Raw genomic sequence first — 13,715 nt, 5'->3', positions numbered from 1 at the left:
AGGAATAGATGAATAGAACAAAAACTACAATTTGTAATGGTGCTTTTAAATTAGAGAGCTGGTTAATGGTTACATCATTTTACATCATTTTTTTCAAATGATAAGGATGTAGTTTTGTAGAACGACTTTTATTATTCTTCGATCATCTGTACATACATTGTGTTAAACAATGTAGTTTGAAAAGTGACACTAGGCATGCAAATTTTTTTTAATGTATTTATTAAGTGCAATTAGGATATTTGTTTTGGATCTATGGTACTGATGTACCCTTTAAACTTCTAAAGCAAATCAAGTTGTTCCTGCAACAAGAAACAATATTAACACACATCCACATTTTCTTCATAAGATGCAGGCTTAATATCTTAACTAATATAGTATTTCTACCAAGTGAAAATAGGCTTATTTGTTATTAATATACTTAACTGAAAGATGCCAATTGTACCTTCTGATGTAAAGTGAGCCAAACAGTACCTAGTTAATGTCAAACCCATGCTATGGAAGTCACCAGAATCAATATTTTCAATTTATATACTGTAGGCACAGTATGCTGCTCATGTACAAATGCTGCAGTTCTTCCAGAACTACCAGGGGCATCATATGCCTCCAAGTGTTTTAGTCTGCTGAAGAAAAGAAGAGGAAAAAGAGGACACCCAGAAGCAGCTAGCACAGCTGCTCTGACTATATGATAAGAATAGCATAGTTGGGTATGGTACTTTGCGCTTCAGGTGGATAGCCAAGGGGTGATGCTCTCTGGCTTATTTCAGACCAAGCGAAAGAATACTTCCAATTTAGCAAAGCACCTAAAAGATCAGCATACAAAACTTAATAAAGAATTCAAGGTGAATGAATTTCAATTTAACATCAATTCAAAGTATTATCCTTCTTATGTTACCATTTTTTAGACAGATGGTCTTGTATTGTGAATTTCATTAAGTCCCTGTAGGCCAAATTGTGTGCAATGGTTTACATGAATTAGCATTAATATTGGATATGCAAAATATAATGTTGACATTTCAAATAAACAGTCTGTCACCAACATTTGGATACATGGAATATTCACTTTGTAGGAATAGTTGCTGGTACTGGTACCAACTACTACATTCCGTGGTATCACAGCATCCCTAGGTCAGACGTTAGTGTCACTTTGGTTTTGTTGTGCACCTCTTGATTTTGTAACATGGTCAGGTGGAAGACATGAGTGTGTCTATACTCAGTACAGGAGCTCAAAGATTCCCAGAGGACTGAGAGCAAGATGCTGCAATAGTCTTTAAACATGAGAAAAAACTCTACAAGCACACCCAGTCACACCCATGCAACAACAGTAAGCCAAACTTTAGCCCACTTTCCCTACTAAATCAGTCTTTTTCTTTAGGTTGAATACATCTACATATCTTGATTTGGCACACATTTTTAAACCAGATACCTTTCCGACATAACCCTCTGCATTTATGTCTCCCCCTGGTCTCAAACAAGTGGCTTTTAGATGTTAGCTGAATTTATCAACCACTACACTGCCGAGGTACTACCAAGAAATCAAAATAAGAAAAGGCATTAAGAAAACATACCATATTTTATTAGTTTAACATTAAAGTCATTGCCTTTTTTTCTGTGTTTTTTAATTGGTCCTTTTACTTGTACAGAACACGTTCTAGTAAAACTGAGGGAATATAAACTAGTGCTGCGGAAAAAGAAAGTGTCCAGACCAGACACACTTGGCCTTTCCTTCTCCTGGATTTCTTTCTCTCAAGCTGACAGTCAGAGACAGCAATGCAAGCTGAGCCAGCTAAAGCACTCAGACCAGGGACAGGTCCAATAGAATTGTAATGAATAACCCATTGACATTTGTTAGACAGACTCTTTCAGGTACTTGCCCTTTACATCAATCCATGGAAGTAGTGGAAATCTCTGCAAGTCTGTTAATGAGAAAGTCTCCTTTGTGCACGTTGCTTGAGGGCATGTTTGTGCCTACCAATACTTTAATTTTCTATTTTTAATTTTGCTTATCTCTTATGCTAAACTCCAGGCAGCAGCACTTTAGTATGGTACATCAAACATGGCTGTAGGCCTACCTAAAGGAGGACGATTGCACAACACTGCTCTCCCTCGACATTTGCTGCATCCGCTTCTGTCATCTTAATCCTATTCCTGCTGAGTAAGGTTTGAAAGATCCTCGTCCGATGTAGTAGCTCCTTATTAAATTGACTAAGATGTAATCCCATTCCACTGACTCAAATAAACATGTTTATTCTCCTAATTCTATTCCTGGGCTAGATCCGGGGGAAGGATTTGAAATGAGTTTTCTGAATGGGTGCACAGACAGGCAGAGCAGGGCAGGGCAGATCAAGGAGGCTGGATGTATAGAGGCAAATAGAAAGAAGGGAAATGAACAACCTCAGCCACAGGGATAAACACTACTGCGACTAGACTTGGGGTCCAGCTCTTGCCGCTTTCTATATGTGTGTACATGCACACGTCCACATAATTCATGGTCCTGACACATGTTAGCCTTTTAGTAGCTTGCCTGGTTAAATTATAATGACGTTAGCACTGGAAAAATGTAGAGCCTCTGTCATGCTGATAATAACAATGAATGCTGGCGGCTGAATGATTAAGACGTTTACTATGTGGTGTTCTCACCCTGATTGCGCTACCGGATCGCTACCAGATATAATCAAATTTTGTAGGAGACACAGCTGCTATGCTGTCCTACAAAAATTAAAATCTACCCAAGATTATCTTAAAACTGAGTTATCTTATAAAACAGTTTCAGCATGGGCAAGTTGCAAGTGAGGGAATAAAACATCACCTAGCAGGTCTGAAGGGTTAATCAGATACACTGGAATGTTATCACAGCTACACTGACTTGCTGCTCTGAACAGATGCTTGCAAACAACAGATTTTAAAAAATGCTGTAACATAAATAAAACAAGCTAATCTACTTGAGCTTATTCGATTTAGTTGTGTTAGGGTATGTGGAAAATGTTAAGCAAGATTTAATTTGCTTAATAACCCTGTTATTGTTTTGGTTTGCAAGAGTCCTCCTGCATTGGCGACCGCCGGTACCAACACTTTCAGTTTGACACTATTCTATTTTTGGTCCCAACATGGCCTTAAGGCACCAATGTCTTCTATCAGAACTGCTGTTCAGAAGTGCTCACACCTTTCTGATGTGGGTGCGTGTGACCATTTCTGTAAAGTTCCCAAACCAACAGTCCAACATTAACACCCACGCATCTACTCCCTCGTGCTTCATACCCAAAGTGAGCCAGCATTTAAACTTCTCTCTTCGCGTCTCTTCTTTCATTTGAAACATAATTTCTGTCACATAAATAAATGAGTCAGACACTAATACACTATTATACTCATATTTTAACAGTACTGCGTCCCTACCCTCCATACGATGGTTAGCTTCACACTCAGTCATTGTACCAGTACATTTATGATACAACCTTTAGTCAGCAGAACGCTAAAATTAATTTCCCCCATTAAGTCATGACTTTGTTTACATAAGCTGTTATGAAGCAAGGTCACTTGATGTCTCCATCTGTGCTAAGGGCCCCAGGTGAAATTATCTTAAGCTACGTCACTAAGGATCCTGTGTCAAGTTTCTGGAGTATAACCTCAGTGCCTATCAAATTAACTATGTGTCAGAATAGACATCCCAGAGATGCACTGATCAACCAGCCAGGTACCAGAATCTGACAATTTCCAGCAGTCTTGGCTTTGACCAGTGACCGGTCAGTTAGCCTCATGTATGTCAGATGAGATGGTTGGTTTCATGCAATAGCAAGCAAATAGTCATGCACATACTTACTGCCATGCTATAAGCAGCATGCATGACGGCTGTGGCCAGTACTCAGTCTGAGTGTAGAATACACAAAGTTTGCCAAAGTAAACCAAGGGGGAACCCTAAGTATGAAAATCTTCCTAAAATCAAACCTAAGCTGAACATGTCCAGTTTGAAGAAGCTAACAAAGCCAAAGTGGCTAAAGCTAAAGCTATTCAGACGCAAAGCTAGCCACCAGCTAGCAGCCTCAATATGAGCGAACGATCAAAGCGAAAAAGAGAAACGGGTGAATGTTTTGTTACCTAAGTTATTCTGCAAAATTGAGTAAGTACCTGTGATTAGTTTTGTTATATGACTGCTGCATGTGCTTATTTTCTTAAGGTAAAATATATCAGCAGGTAAAGGTTCATCTTCAGTTAATTACAGTATATGTAGCTCTTTCCAGTAGCACAGCACATTATATTTAGTTGCTTCACCGAGAGAAGATCCTAAAATTTTGCTAACAACATTTTGCATTGAGGAAATGTTGACTTTTGCTCGCATTCTGTTATGTCAGTTAAAGATCTATGAAAGAAAAATATGAATTGTTAAAAAGTTAAAACATCATCGGAAGATCACTCAGAAAAAAATTACTGGAAATTGGAATGGGACAAGAAAATTGCAATCAATACACATGTACATCAATCTCCAAGTTGTTCTGAGCAATCAACACTGCCTCACTTACTCAGAATCTAATATGTGTCAAAGAGTGTATCAGAAACATGACCATCTTCTTTCTCAGATTTTACTTTTTTCATTTAGACTAGACTTTTTTCTAGAATTTTTTATGCTAACAAAAAAAAAAGCAGTGCTTGTACAAGAAAACAGTGGCTCCTAAACAGATCATTTAAAAGAAGCTATAATCAAATTTCACACCATTTAAAGACCCTAATTAAACCTTCCTCTCGAGTGTAAAGTAAACTATTTGCCGGCTTATCATTAAAGAGCATTGCAAACATTTGTGCTTCCTTTGTTATTTTGTGTAAACTGAATCGGCTAAGCACAGCTAATCAAAAGTGCCTTTCAAAGTAAAGCTCAGTGGGGTCCTGGGGTGGCAGTCTCGAAAGCCCTCATTTCCCAAAGAGCTTTTTTGTCCTCTCATAGCTTATAAATTATTAAATATCTGACCTATATTCTCTTTCTTGGAAGGGTTGGTGGAGAACTGGAACAGAACACAGTGACACAGCAGAGTTGTTGTGATGTTTTTTTGTTTTTTCATCACATCTCAAATTAAAAGTGATGATGCTGCCGCAAGCTTTGTCCCACCCGCGGGGACAGTTTAGCAATAACTGCAGAGAAAATAATGGTTTTAATTAGATCTGATGTAAAAAAAAAAAGAAAAAAAAGAGGCATTTTTAGCCAACTGTGGCAAATTTAGAAGTAGAGATCAGTGAGCATAGGAAACCAAAACAGGAAGGAGAAATAACAAAAGCAGGACATATAATTTAATATACCTGCACTGTATGCAAACCTTACTTTTATTTTCTGTTTGATTGTTTAATACGGCGGTCCCCAACCCACGGTCCGTGAGTCGTTTGGTACCGGGCTGCAAGAGTTGAGGCTCGGGTATCAAATTGATGGTTTTCAAGGGGTTTTATCGGTTTTTATCGTTATTTTTTTTAAGCATTTTTATCGTTAATTCGGTTTCCCTGGGTCTTTTCCTGTGTGTTATGAATCAATTTTATTTATTTTTTTGGTAGTGGTTTTGTTTTGTTGCATTTATCCGCGACAACTTAAAAGCAGGTCCGTGAAAATATTGTCAGACATAAACCGGTCCATGGCCAAAAAAGGTTGGGGATCGCTGGTTTAATTTATAAAATGCTCAAATAGAACCCTGACCAATATAACTTTTCTGTTTTAAAAATAACAAAACACAAAAAAATCATGGAAAATCTCTTGTATTCAAAAAAAAAAAAAAAGACAAATAGTCACTGATTAATTTTGCAACAATAAACTATTTCATTTGACAGGTGATTTGACTATAGAGAGCTTGGACTCAAAAAGGTTTAGTGCCCTTTGCTTAGCAAATATAACACAACAGCAAATAAAAACATACTATGTCATAAAAACATCTACAAAGTCTTACTGGTACTTAATTAAAAGTTTAGAATCACAAGGAGAAAACTGAGCTAAAAGCATCAAAATTAAAACTACTCAACTGCAAAAATACATCCTTGTGAGTGTTATTAAAAACAGGAAGTGGCGCTCGTTTATGTGTCCTTACAGATTAAACATTTAATCGTTAGTTATTATTCATCCCTGGCTCTGTTCCACAGCCTGTTTTTTGTCCTGTCTCCCTGCCCCTCACTCCACGGCCACACCTCTCTGGAGGTTTCTTCCTGTTAAAAGCCAAAAGCTTGCTCATGTGATTGTTGAGTGTGCCTCTCTCTTAATGTAGAAGCGAATATTGTTGTGATTTGGTGCGATATAAATGACACTGAACTGAATTCAATTATAATTATAGAGTTGAAGTGTGTGCCTCTGTGGTTACTCACATAAATATGTGGGATGATTAATCAAGTAATCTAAGCAAATCTGCACTCATGTTTTGATGTTGGACTGAATCTTTGCTTTACTGTCAGGTGCTGAACTATTTTACTTCTTTGGGCCTTGAAATAAAGTGTGAATTTAATTTTAGGATCATGCAATTCTAGATAACTGAAACATTACAAGACACTCTAACCAAACCCCGAAGCTGTAGCCCACTCAGGTATCACACACCCAAAGCCTCCTAAGTTCAATGTAAGATCCTTTTTCTATGTCTTTTATAATGTGAAAAATACAGCTGTCAGATGAAAGTAAACATTTCCCTCTTAAATTTAAGGAAAAAGTGAATCAGTAAGAGAATACCATATTACTTTCTTCTACTCCGAGTCACAGTATTTCTGTAGCATCAGTACATTTTACCTTCAGCATAAGGCTCCGCAGGATGTTTCTGACAGCTTTGGAAAAGTTTGTGCGAGCTTGGTTTGTGTGTGTGTGATTTTCTTTCAGATTGTGGCTGTTGCAGCTTCAGTGAATAGGGACGTGACTCATAATTCATCTCTGTGAGTGACACAAGTAAATGAATCGTGTTCGAATGCAAAGATTTATTCCATAGCTGCATGAACTGCTCAAGCCTTAAGTGGTGACATTTTGTTAGACTATCTCCTATAGAGGTGCCAATCCTGTAAGATGATTTTGGGAGCATTAAATCATTTCATGGGAAAAATGAAGTGATGTCATGACTTTTAGCTGTGGTGTGGCTGAGGACTGATGCTATTGCTCCTTGAAGAAATGGTTGAAACTGGACAACAGACAAACTACGCAGCTTTGGAACAAAGAGTGCATCTGCAGACAGCCTTGCTCTTACAGCTTTGAATGATGAATCTCAAGAGGTGCATGAATGAAACTATACAGGGGAATATTCTGGAAAGGTTGTATCTAAGATGCTTTGAAACAGATGACATCTCTATACCTGTTGTTCAGCTATCTGCCCTATTAAGATGCAATATCATCGGAGCAGTAAAGACACAACTTCGTGGCTGCAACATTTCTCGACTGGGGGCCAAACACAGAGCTTGAGAATGTTTAAAGCGGCCTTGAACCTTACAATAGGTTTAACCAATGAGGGGAGAAGTATGATCAAAGGCTCTAGGGGCAAGCACAAATGCTTCACTAAAATCTTAAACAGGACCTTAACATTAGAGAAAATGAAGGGAACAGCAGTCAGACAGCATTTATCTCATCTCGCTGTTTAATCTGTGCTATCAATGCCACTACACATACATCCTGGACAAAACAAAAAAACCCGTATCCTCACTAAGATAACTTAAACCAAAGAAAACAAGAGAGACTGGTTCAGGTCAGACAATACACAGACATGGCTGTGCACACAAACGTCCCACATAAAAAACCTGATCTTGGCTATGCAAGCGCTTCGAAATGTCATACCAAACATACCTGCGTGGGGAAATACACAAACAAAGGACTGGAGAAGCCCTCTCAAGCGAGAGAGCTGGCTGCACTCAATGCGTTTAAAGCATGCCTCTGACATACCTCTCATTGGATTCTGGATCCACAGGATGCCTCCGATAAGGTGAGGAGACTGGCCGAGCATTGTGACTCACTGACTGCCACTTCCCTCACCTCAAACGTCCGGAGCGAGCACCTTAACTAACTGTGTATTGACACTCACGGGGAGAGGCAGGTGACCACCCCTGTCCACATGCCACACCACCTGCTGACAGGCGAGCAGCCTCTAAGAGACTGTTCTTGTGGAACAGGTTGAGCGCTCACACGGCGCGCTGTTGCATCACGAAAAAGACCCGTGAATAAATCCTAGCAGAGATGGGTTTATCTTAATGTTCTCTCATAAAAGTGATTCAGAATCCTCCAGAGAAAATGCCGAGGCGACCGTGTCAAAGGACTTCGGCGATCCTCGGTCGCAGACCTGTTAACCGGGGCTCCAATCGCAGAGCAACGTCGAGGCGCACAGGCTGCCACAATGTAAATACAGAAAGAGGCTGCGCGTTAACACGAGGCTTTATGGTGTGTGATCATGGATCAGCACTCTGAATACCAGCCGTACATTGATTCAATTGTACAGCGTAATAATAGGCTCGGAGAAGATGACCAAAACGGCGCATCTAACGCTGACAGAGCAGAGGCTACAACATCACCCAATCACAGCCTTTCACAGCTGACCTGACTGTGTCTTGGCTGAATCGTGTAAATCCTTTCATATGATAACTATACTATTGTATGCAATATTAGAAAGGACACAAAAAACCTGACACGCCGGTGTGGGCAGCGCATTGTGAGGCGCCTTACCTTCCACGGCCATGGTGCTACTCCACAGATTTGGGCATCACTCGCAAAGGGGAGCAGACGAAATGTAAAAGTCAACGCTCGCTCATTGTACCTTGTTTGGTGTGTTATCACCACTTTGCTGCGGGCAAGCCGGAGCGCACAGCTGCTGCCGCGCCTTAAAGGATTCTGGGAAGTGTAGGCTCAGCGCTTACTGGAAGGAAGAGGAAGTTTCCTGGGTTTTGCAGAGAAAGCAGTTTTAGCCGTAGCTGGAAACAGCGAGGCAAATGTCTGTGTACGCAGCACATTTCAACGCAATTAAATCAAAGTCTGCAGGACAGAACACACACACACACACAAGTTAAAAAAAAAAAAGAATAAAAAATTAGCTTGCATATTATGTGAGAGAAAGCACGCCCACTGGATCTAGATTTTAAGCTTGGTACAATTACACAATGGAAGCCAGGAGCTGACATATAAGATAAATCCTGTTGTCTACGCAGGAGAAATAATTTGCTTCCTCCTTTTAACTAATTAGGTCTTTGGTCAGTAGTTCATGAGCCAAATGTTTGAACACAATCCCACCACTTTGTTACTGTAGCAGCTAGAGAACAATCAAGAGTTAATTTCACTGATAATTACATTGTAGCTCTTTGTCTGTCTTACTGGATCCTGATAGAACAGTGGAGCTTTCACACACTGGGGCCTGATGACTGGATGTGGCACCTCCTTTGTCACCTTCCAAATCTGTTTCAAGTCCATTGTTACATCAGATGCTTTTGTTGTTATTATTATTATTATTATTATTATTATTATTATTATTAGTAGTAGTAGTAGTAGTAGTAGTAGTATTAGTATTAGTATTATAGCCTAAGCTCAATCTGTCACTATCCAGGTGGTCTGTGCTGTCACCATATCTCTTGAGTGAATGATATATCTATGACAGATTTTAGATTGACATGCTAGACAGTGCTTGACCAACATCATCAAAGCACCAAATTCGGGATCTTAAAAATTAATATAAACCCTACGCTGCCTACAGTGACTACAGTCCAGTGATCACTACAGTCATCACAAAACTATAGAAACCCTTTTTAATCAGAGTATAGCATCAAGTCAGTCAAATTTCTGGGATATTGATCTAGTCAGTTAGGTAGCAGAGGGGATTGTTAATCAGGTTCAGCTACTACTAACAGGTGGATTATTGAGGCAACAATGCAGGTAGAGGCCACCAGACATAGTAGTGGTGGACAAGCAGAGGAAGATGGCTGTAGTGATTGATGTAGCTATACCAAGTGATCGCAATATTAAGAAGAAGGAACATAAGAAACTTGAGAAATAACAAGGGCTGAGAAAGGAGCTGGAGAAGATGTGGAGGTGAAGGAAACAGTGGTCCTCATGGTAACTGGAGCCAAGCTCGAAGGATAAAGACAGCCCCGTGGGAGATTGGGGAATTAATATATATGTTACTGTTACTAGTACTAATTACGACAGTACAAGCATTTTCCAGAGAATTATGTCTTCATTACTTAGGAATGCTGCTCCCCTGTTGAGCTACTTCTTGTAGCGACACAATATTATACGTCTTAAACACAAGATGGCGCCAGAGCCTTTGCAACGTCAGTTTTCATTCAATAAATCCAGACTTTCATTCAATATAATCTGACTTTCATCAAATATATTCAAGTTTCATTCAGTATATTCAGATTTCTATTTTAACTGAATATTTTCCTGTTCGCTTAGTCTTCAGCCAGGCTGTGTCCCATAATGTGTCTCGCGGCTCTACTCTAGTTAAAGTGGAACGTTTTGTTCAAAGAAGATCTATGCATCTATGATCTATGCATTAAGTAGATGTTTATTGCTTTCTTATTTAAAGATACAGGAATTAAACTCCATCGAGCCAGCAAATTAAATCGACTAATTTCCAGTTTACACGTATAGTTGTATTTTTGTTGGATCGTGTGGAGGACGGTGAATAATGGCATTAAAAGTATACAGTGAGTAATAGAAAGATGACAGATTGCCAAAAGAAAACAATTACAGTTATCAACACCCGTTTTCTCGATCACTGATGTGTGCAATTGGGCAAAAGCAGTAGGTTAACTACTTTATAAGGATAAGAAGAAAAAAATAGTAATTATAACTTATTTTCATGTAGATACTTTATCATTTTAGATACTAATGAAAATACCCCTAAAGAATTTTGTGCAAAGTGCAATTCCTGTCCAAAAACTGAACAGATGATGCTACGGTCCTCAGTGTGCAGTGTTGTTGTAGTTTGGATCAAAAACAGCCATAGTGGAACTGAATGCTGATAAATAAATGAGACACAGACAAAGACAATGTAAGATAATTGCTGGTGGTTAATATGCTGCATTCTCATGACCAATAGATCAATAGACCTATCTCTTTTGTGCTAATTTTGAATGAAAGCAGTGTTAATATCACAAGGTGTAATTTTATTTTTTTATATTCACCCTATGATGTGGCCACTGTAGGTTTCCCAGACCCTTACAGCTGTGATCCTATCTTCTCCAGTGATAGCAAATTAGGTGCCACTTCCTGACCCGACAGAAGGGGAGAAAGAGTACTGAGGCTGGACTGCAAGGAGGAGAAAACAGACGTCATGAGGCAGCTGAATTTGTTTGACAGCGATGAAGCAGATCATACTTTGTGAACACAGTGCACAGTTTACTATTATTGCTTGTCACTTAATTGTAAATCCCTAAAATGCTTTAAAAACACATAATTGAATGCTGAAATATCAGATACACCTCATTGCCACTTACAGGAAGCTGAAGCAGAAGCCACAAGAAGCGCAACGACAACAACGACAAGCATTCTGTGAACATGAACACAAAGAACTATTTAATTATTTAAGAATTATTTAAAATTGGTGTTGATTGTAATTATAGTAAAAATGGTCTCACCTGTCTGCTTGGTTGTTTAGGTCAAAAAGATGAAGACGCGAATACTGAAACGTGCGTCTAAGTTTAGGCAAAACTGTGCAGCTACACTCTCCAGTTTACAGCAAGACGCAGCCTGGTTCATTTATACTCCCTTTAGTGCTTCAACATACAAATGATGGGCGGTATTTTCTGTTAAAGCATATTTGCATGCATATAATGTGTTCACATTGAACACCTGCAGACTTCACAGTTGATTTCACTTTTTGACTAAAATTACCGTAAGTACAGATATATAAGCAGGAAACAGATACATTTTAGTCTCCCATTATCAAACCATCCCTAGGTGCTGCTCGGCAGTGATATTGCATGCTACATTCAAAATTATATGCAGATTTGTCCTAATTAGTTAAATGGACTGATTCTTATATAGCTGCGTAGCAAAGTTTGAAACTTTACAAAATCACATGAAATCTTTTAAGAAAACGTCCTTGAAAGCAGTCCTTGAGTGGGATTTAAGTCTGTATGTGAGCTTCAAGAAGGCTGTGTGAGTACACTATCCAGTTTACAGTAAGAAACTGGCTACCATGTGTACATTTATAGTGCCTCACATTTGAATTAGGAGATAAAAGTTTTCACTGGTCTGTTGCACAAGTATATGCAGTAGCTGGCGTTCAAATTTATAAAGTATGTCAGCTAGGCATGTTTCTCATTGTTAGCATGTTAGTAATCTGAACATGACTGAAAATCCTGCAGAACCAGATTATTAGTTGTTCTTGATTTTACTAACCACCACTTTACTTAACCACCACTCGGCCTTGTTTGGCAGTGATATTGTCTGAAACCTCCAAAACCTTGTGCAGACTTTTCCTGTTCACTTGGGGTTCAGCCACTCTGCAATGAACTAATGGATATCTGGTTAAGAACGCTTCCTTGAAAACAGTTACTATTTAGAATTTTAAAGAATATCATTTTAGTTAAAGAGCTTTACATAATGGGAGTTTATGTTATCAGCTCTTACATGGTGTCTCATGGTGATCCTGTGTTCTTGACAGACATGTCAGGGTGTTCATATCAGTTCCAGTCAGAATACAATGTTCTATTTGATAGAAAGGAAAGCCAATCTGCACATTTTTTTTTAATCATACAAGGAAGAGGAAGACATGGAGCCCGAGCAAAGACTAAAATAAAACCTGAAAGAGGACTATATCACCTTAGCAGCCGTCGATCACTATTGCACATTTTATTTGTTCATTTTTTCTGCTACTTTGTCCTCCATCATTGTTTCTTGTGGTTTTTGGTTCATTTGCTATTTATGAACATATTTAAATGCAACTTTTACAACAGAATAGAAAGGTGTAATGGACTTTTTCTGATGAGCAACTGTGTAGTAAAAATACTTTGTTTGGACACTTTTGTGATAAAACTGATCAAAAAGATCTACAAAAAATTGGACCTGGCTGATGTTTCAGTTCATTATTTAACCACATGCAGCTTAACCCATTTCACACTCACCACTCACCACGATATTAGTCTCGTTTATAGCAGGCAACTAAGAGGTGCTACTACACTCAAAAAAATAATAATTAATTGGATGAACGTAATTTTATCTTGCCACTTATATTCCATCTAAACAAATCATGTTATATTAATCCATCTTGGTTGTGTTGTGTCAACACGATATATGTGTGTAGGTTTAACATAATATTAACATTAACATTCAATTAATTTGATTTGATGTTTCTATGGCTAACGTAATTAAATCATGTAGCATCTACATGAAATTCAGCAACTTAATTTGTTCTTGTTGAGATGACATGATACAATCCAGTAAGAGTGGCTGGATCCAGGCAACTAACCACTCTTACTAGATTGTATGATGTCATCTCAACAAGAGATGGTTTACCTGGTAACATTACCTTCCTAAGCGAGAGGGAGGGTGATGGGGCTTCTTATGTGTGTGTCTTTTGTGTGCATCACCTGTGTGATGGAGGGAGACTGCAAAAGGAAAGTGCACAGTCTGTCTCTGAGAGAGTCGCTTGTAATCCTCAGACCCTGCTCAGTCTGTAAATTGCTTGCTGATGAAGCTGAATGTTCACTGCAGCCCAAAACAACCCTCAGGCAATCAGACAATGTCCAAGTGCTCCCGGAGGCCAGTCCAGCCCTCAGCTTAGTAAGTGATTAACTGGTAAACA

General features: G+C 38.8%; 1 protein-coding gene across 2 annotated transcripts in view; it reads right to left on the bottom strand.

The window, feature by feature from the left end:
- Positions 1–8,788, bottom strand: part of samd12 (sterile alpha motif domain containing 12) — a 132,471-nt gene extending 123,683 nt beyond the window's left edge. Inside the window, exon 1 of one of the 2 annotated variants that reach the window (XM_085445756.1) lies at positions 8,639–8,788. In XM_085445756.1, coding sequence (XP_085301882.1) covers positions 8,639–8,651 — 13 coding nt within the window. In that variant the 5' untranslated portion in view covers positions 8,652–8,788. Of the gene's footprint in view, positions 1–7,864; positions 8,327–8,638 lie in introns of those variants that run through there. The other variant, XM_085445755.1, reaches the window with a different exon arrangement.
- Between the last annotated feature and the right edge of the window lie 4,927 nt (positions 8,789–13,715).

The sequence above is a fragment of the Copadichromis virginalis genome, linkage group LG22 (genome assembly GCF_057382275.1).
Source record: "Copadichromis virginalis isolate Kocher_CV1m ecotype Utaka linkage group LG22, C_Virginalis_male_GT1.1, whole genome shotgun sequence".
Lineage (NCBI taxonomy): Eukaryota > Metazoa > Chordata > Actinopteri > Cichliformes > Cichlidae > Copadichromis > Copadichromis virginalis.
Note: the sequence above shows the minus strand (reverse complement) of the source record. Positions and strands in the feature narration are given on the sequence as shown.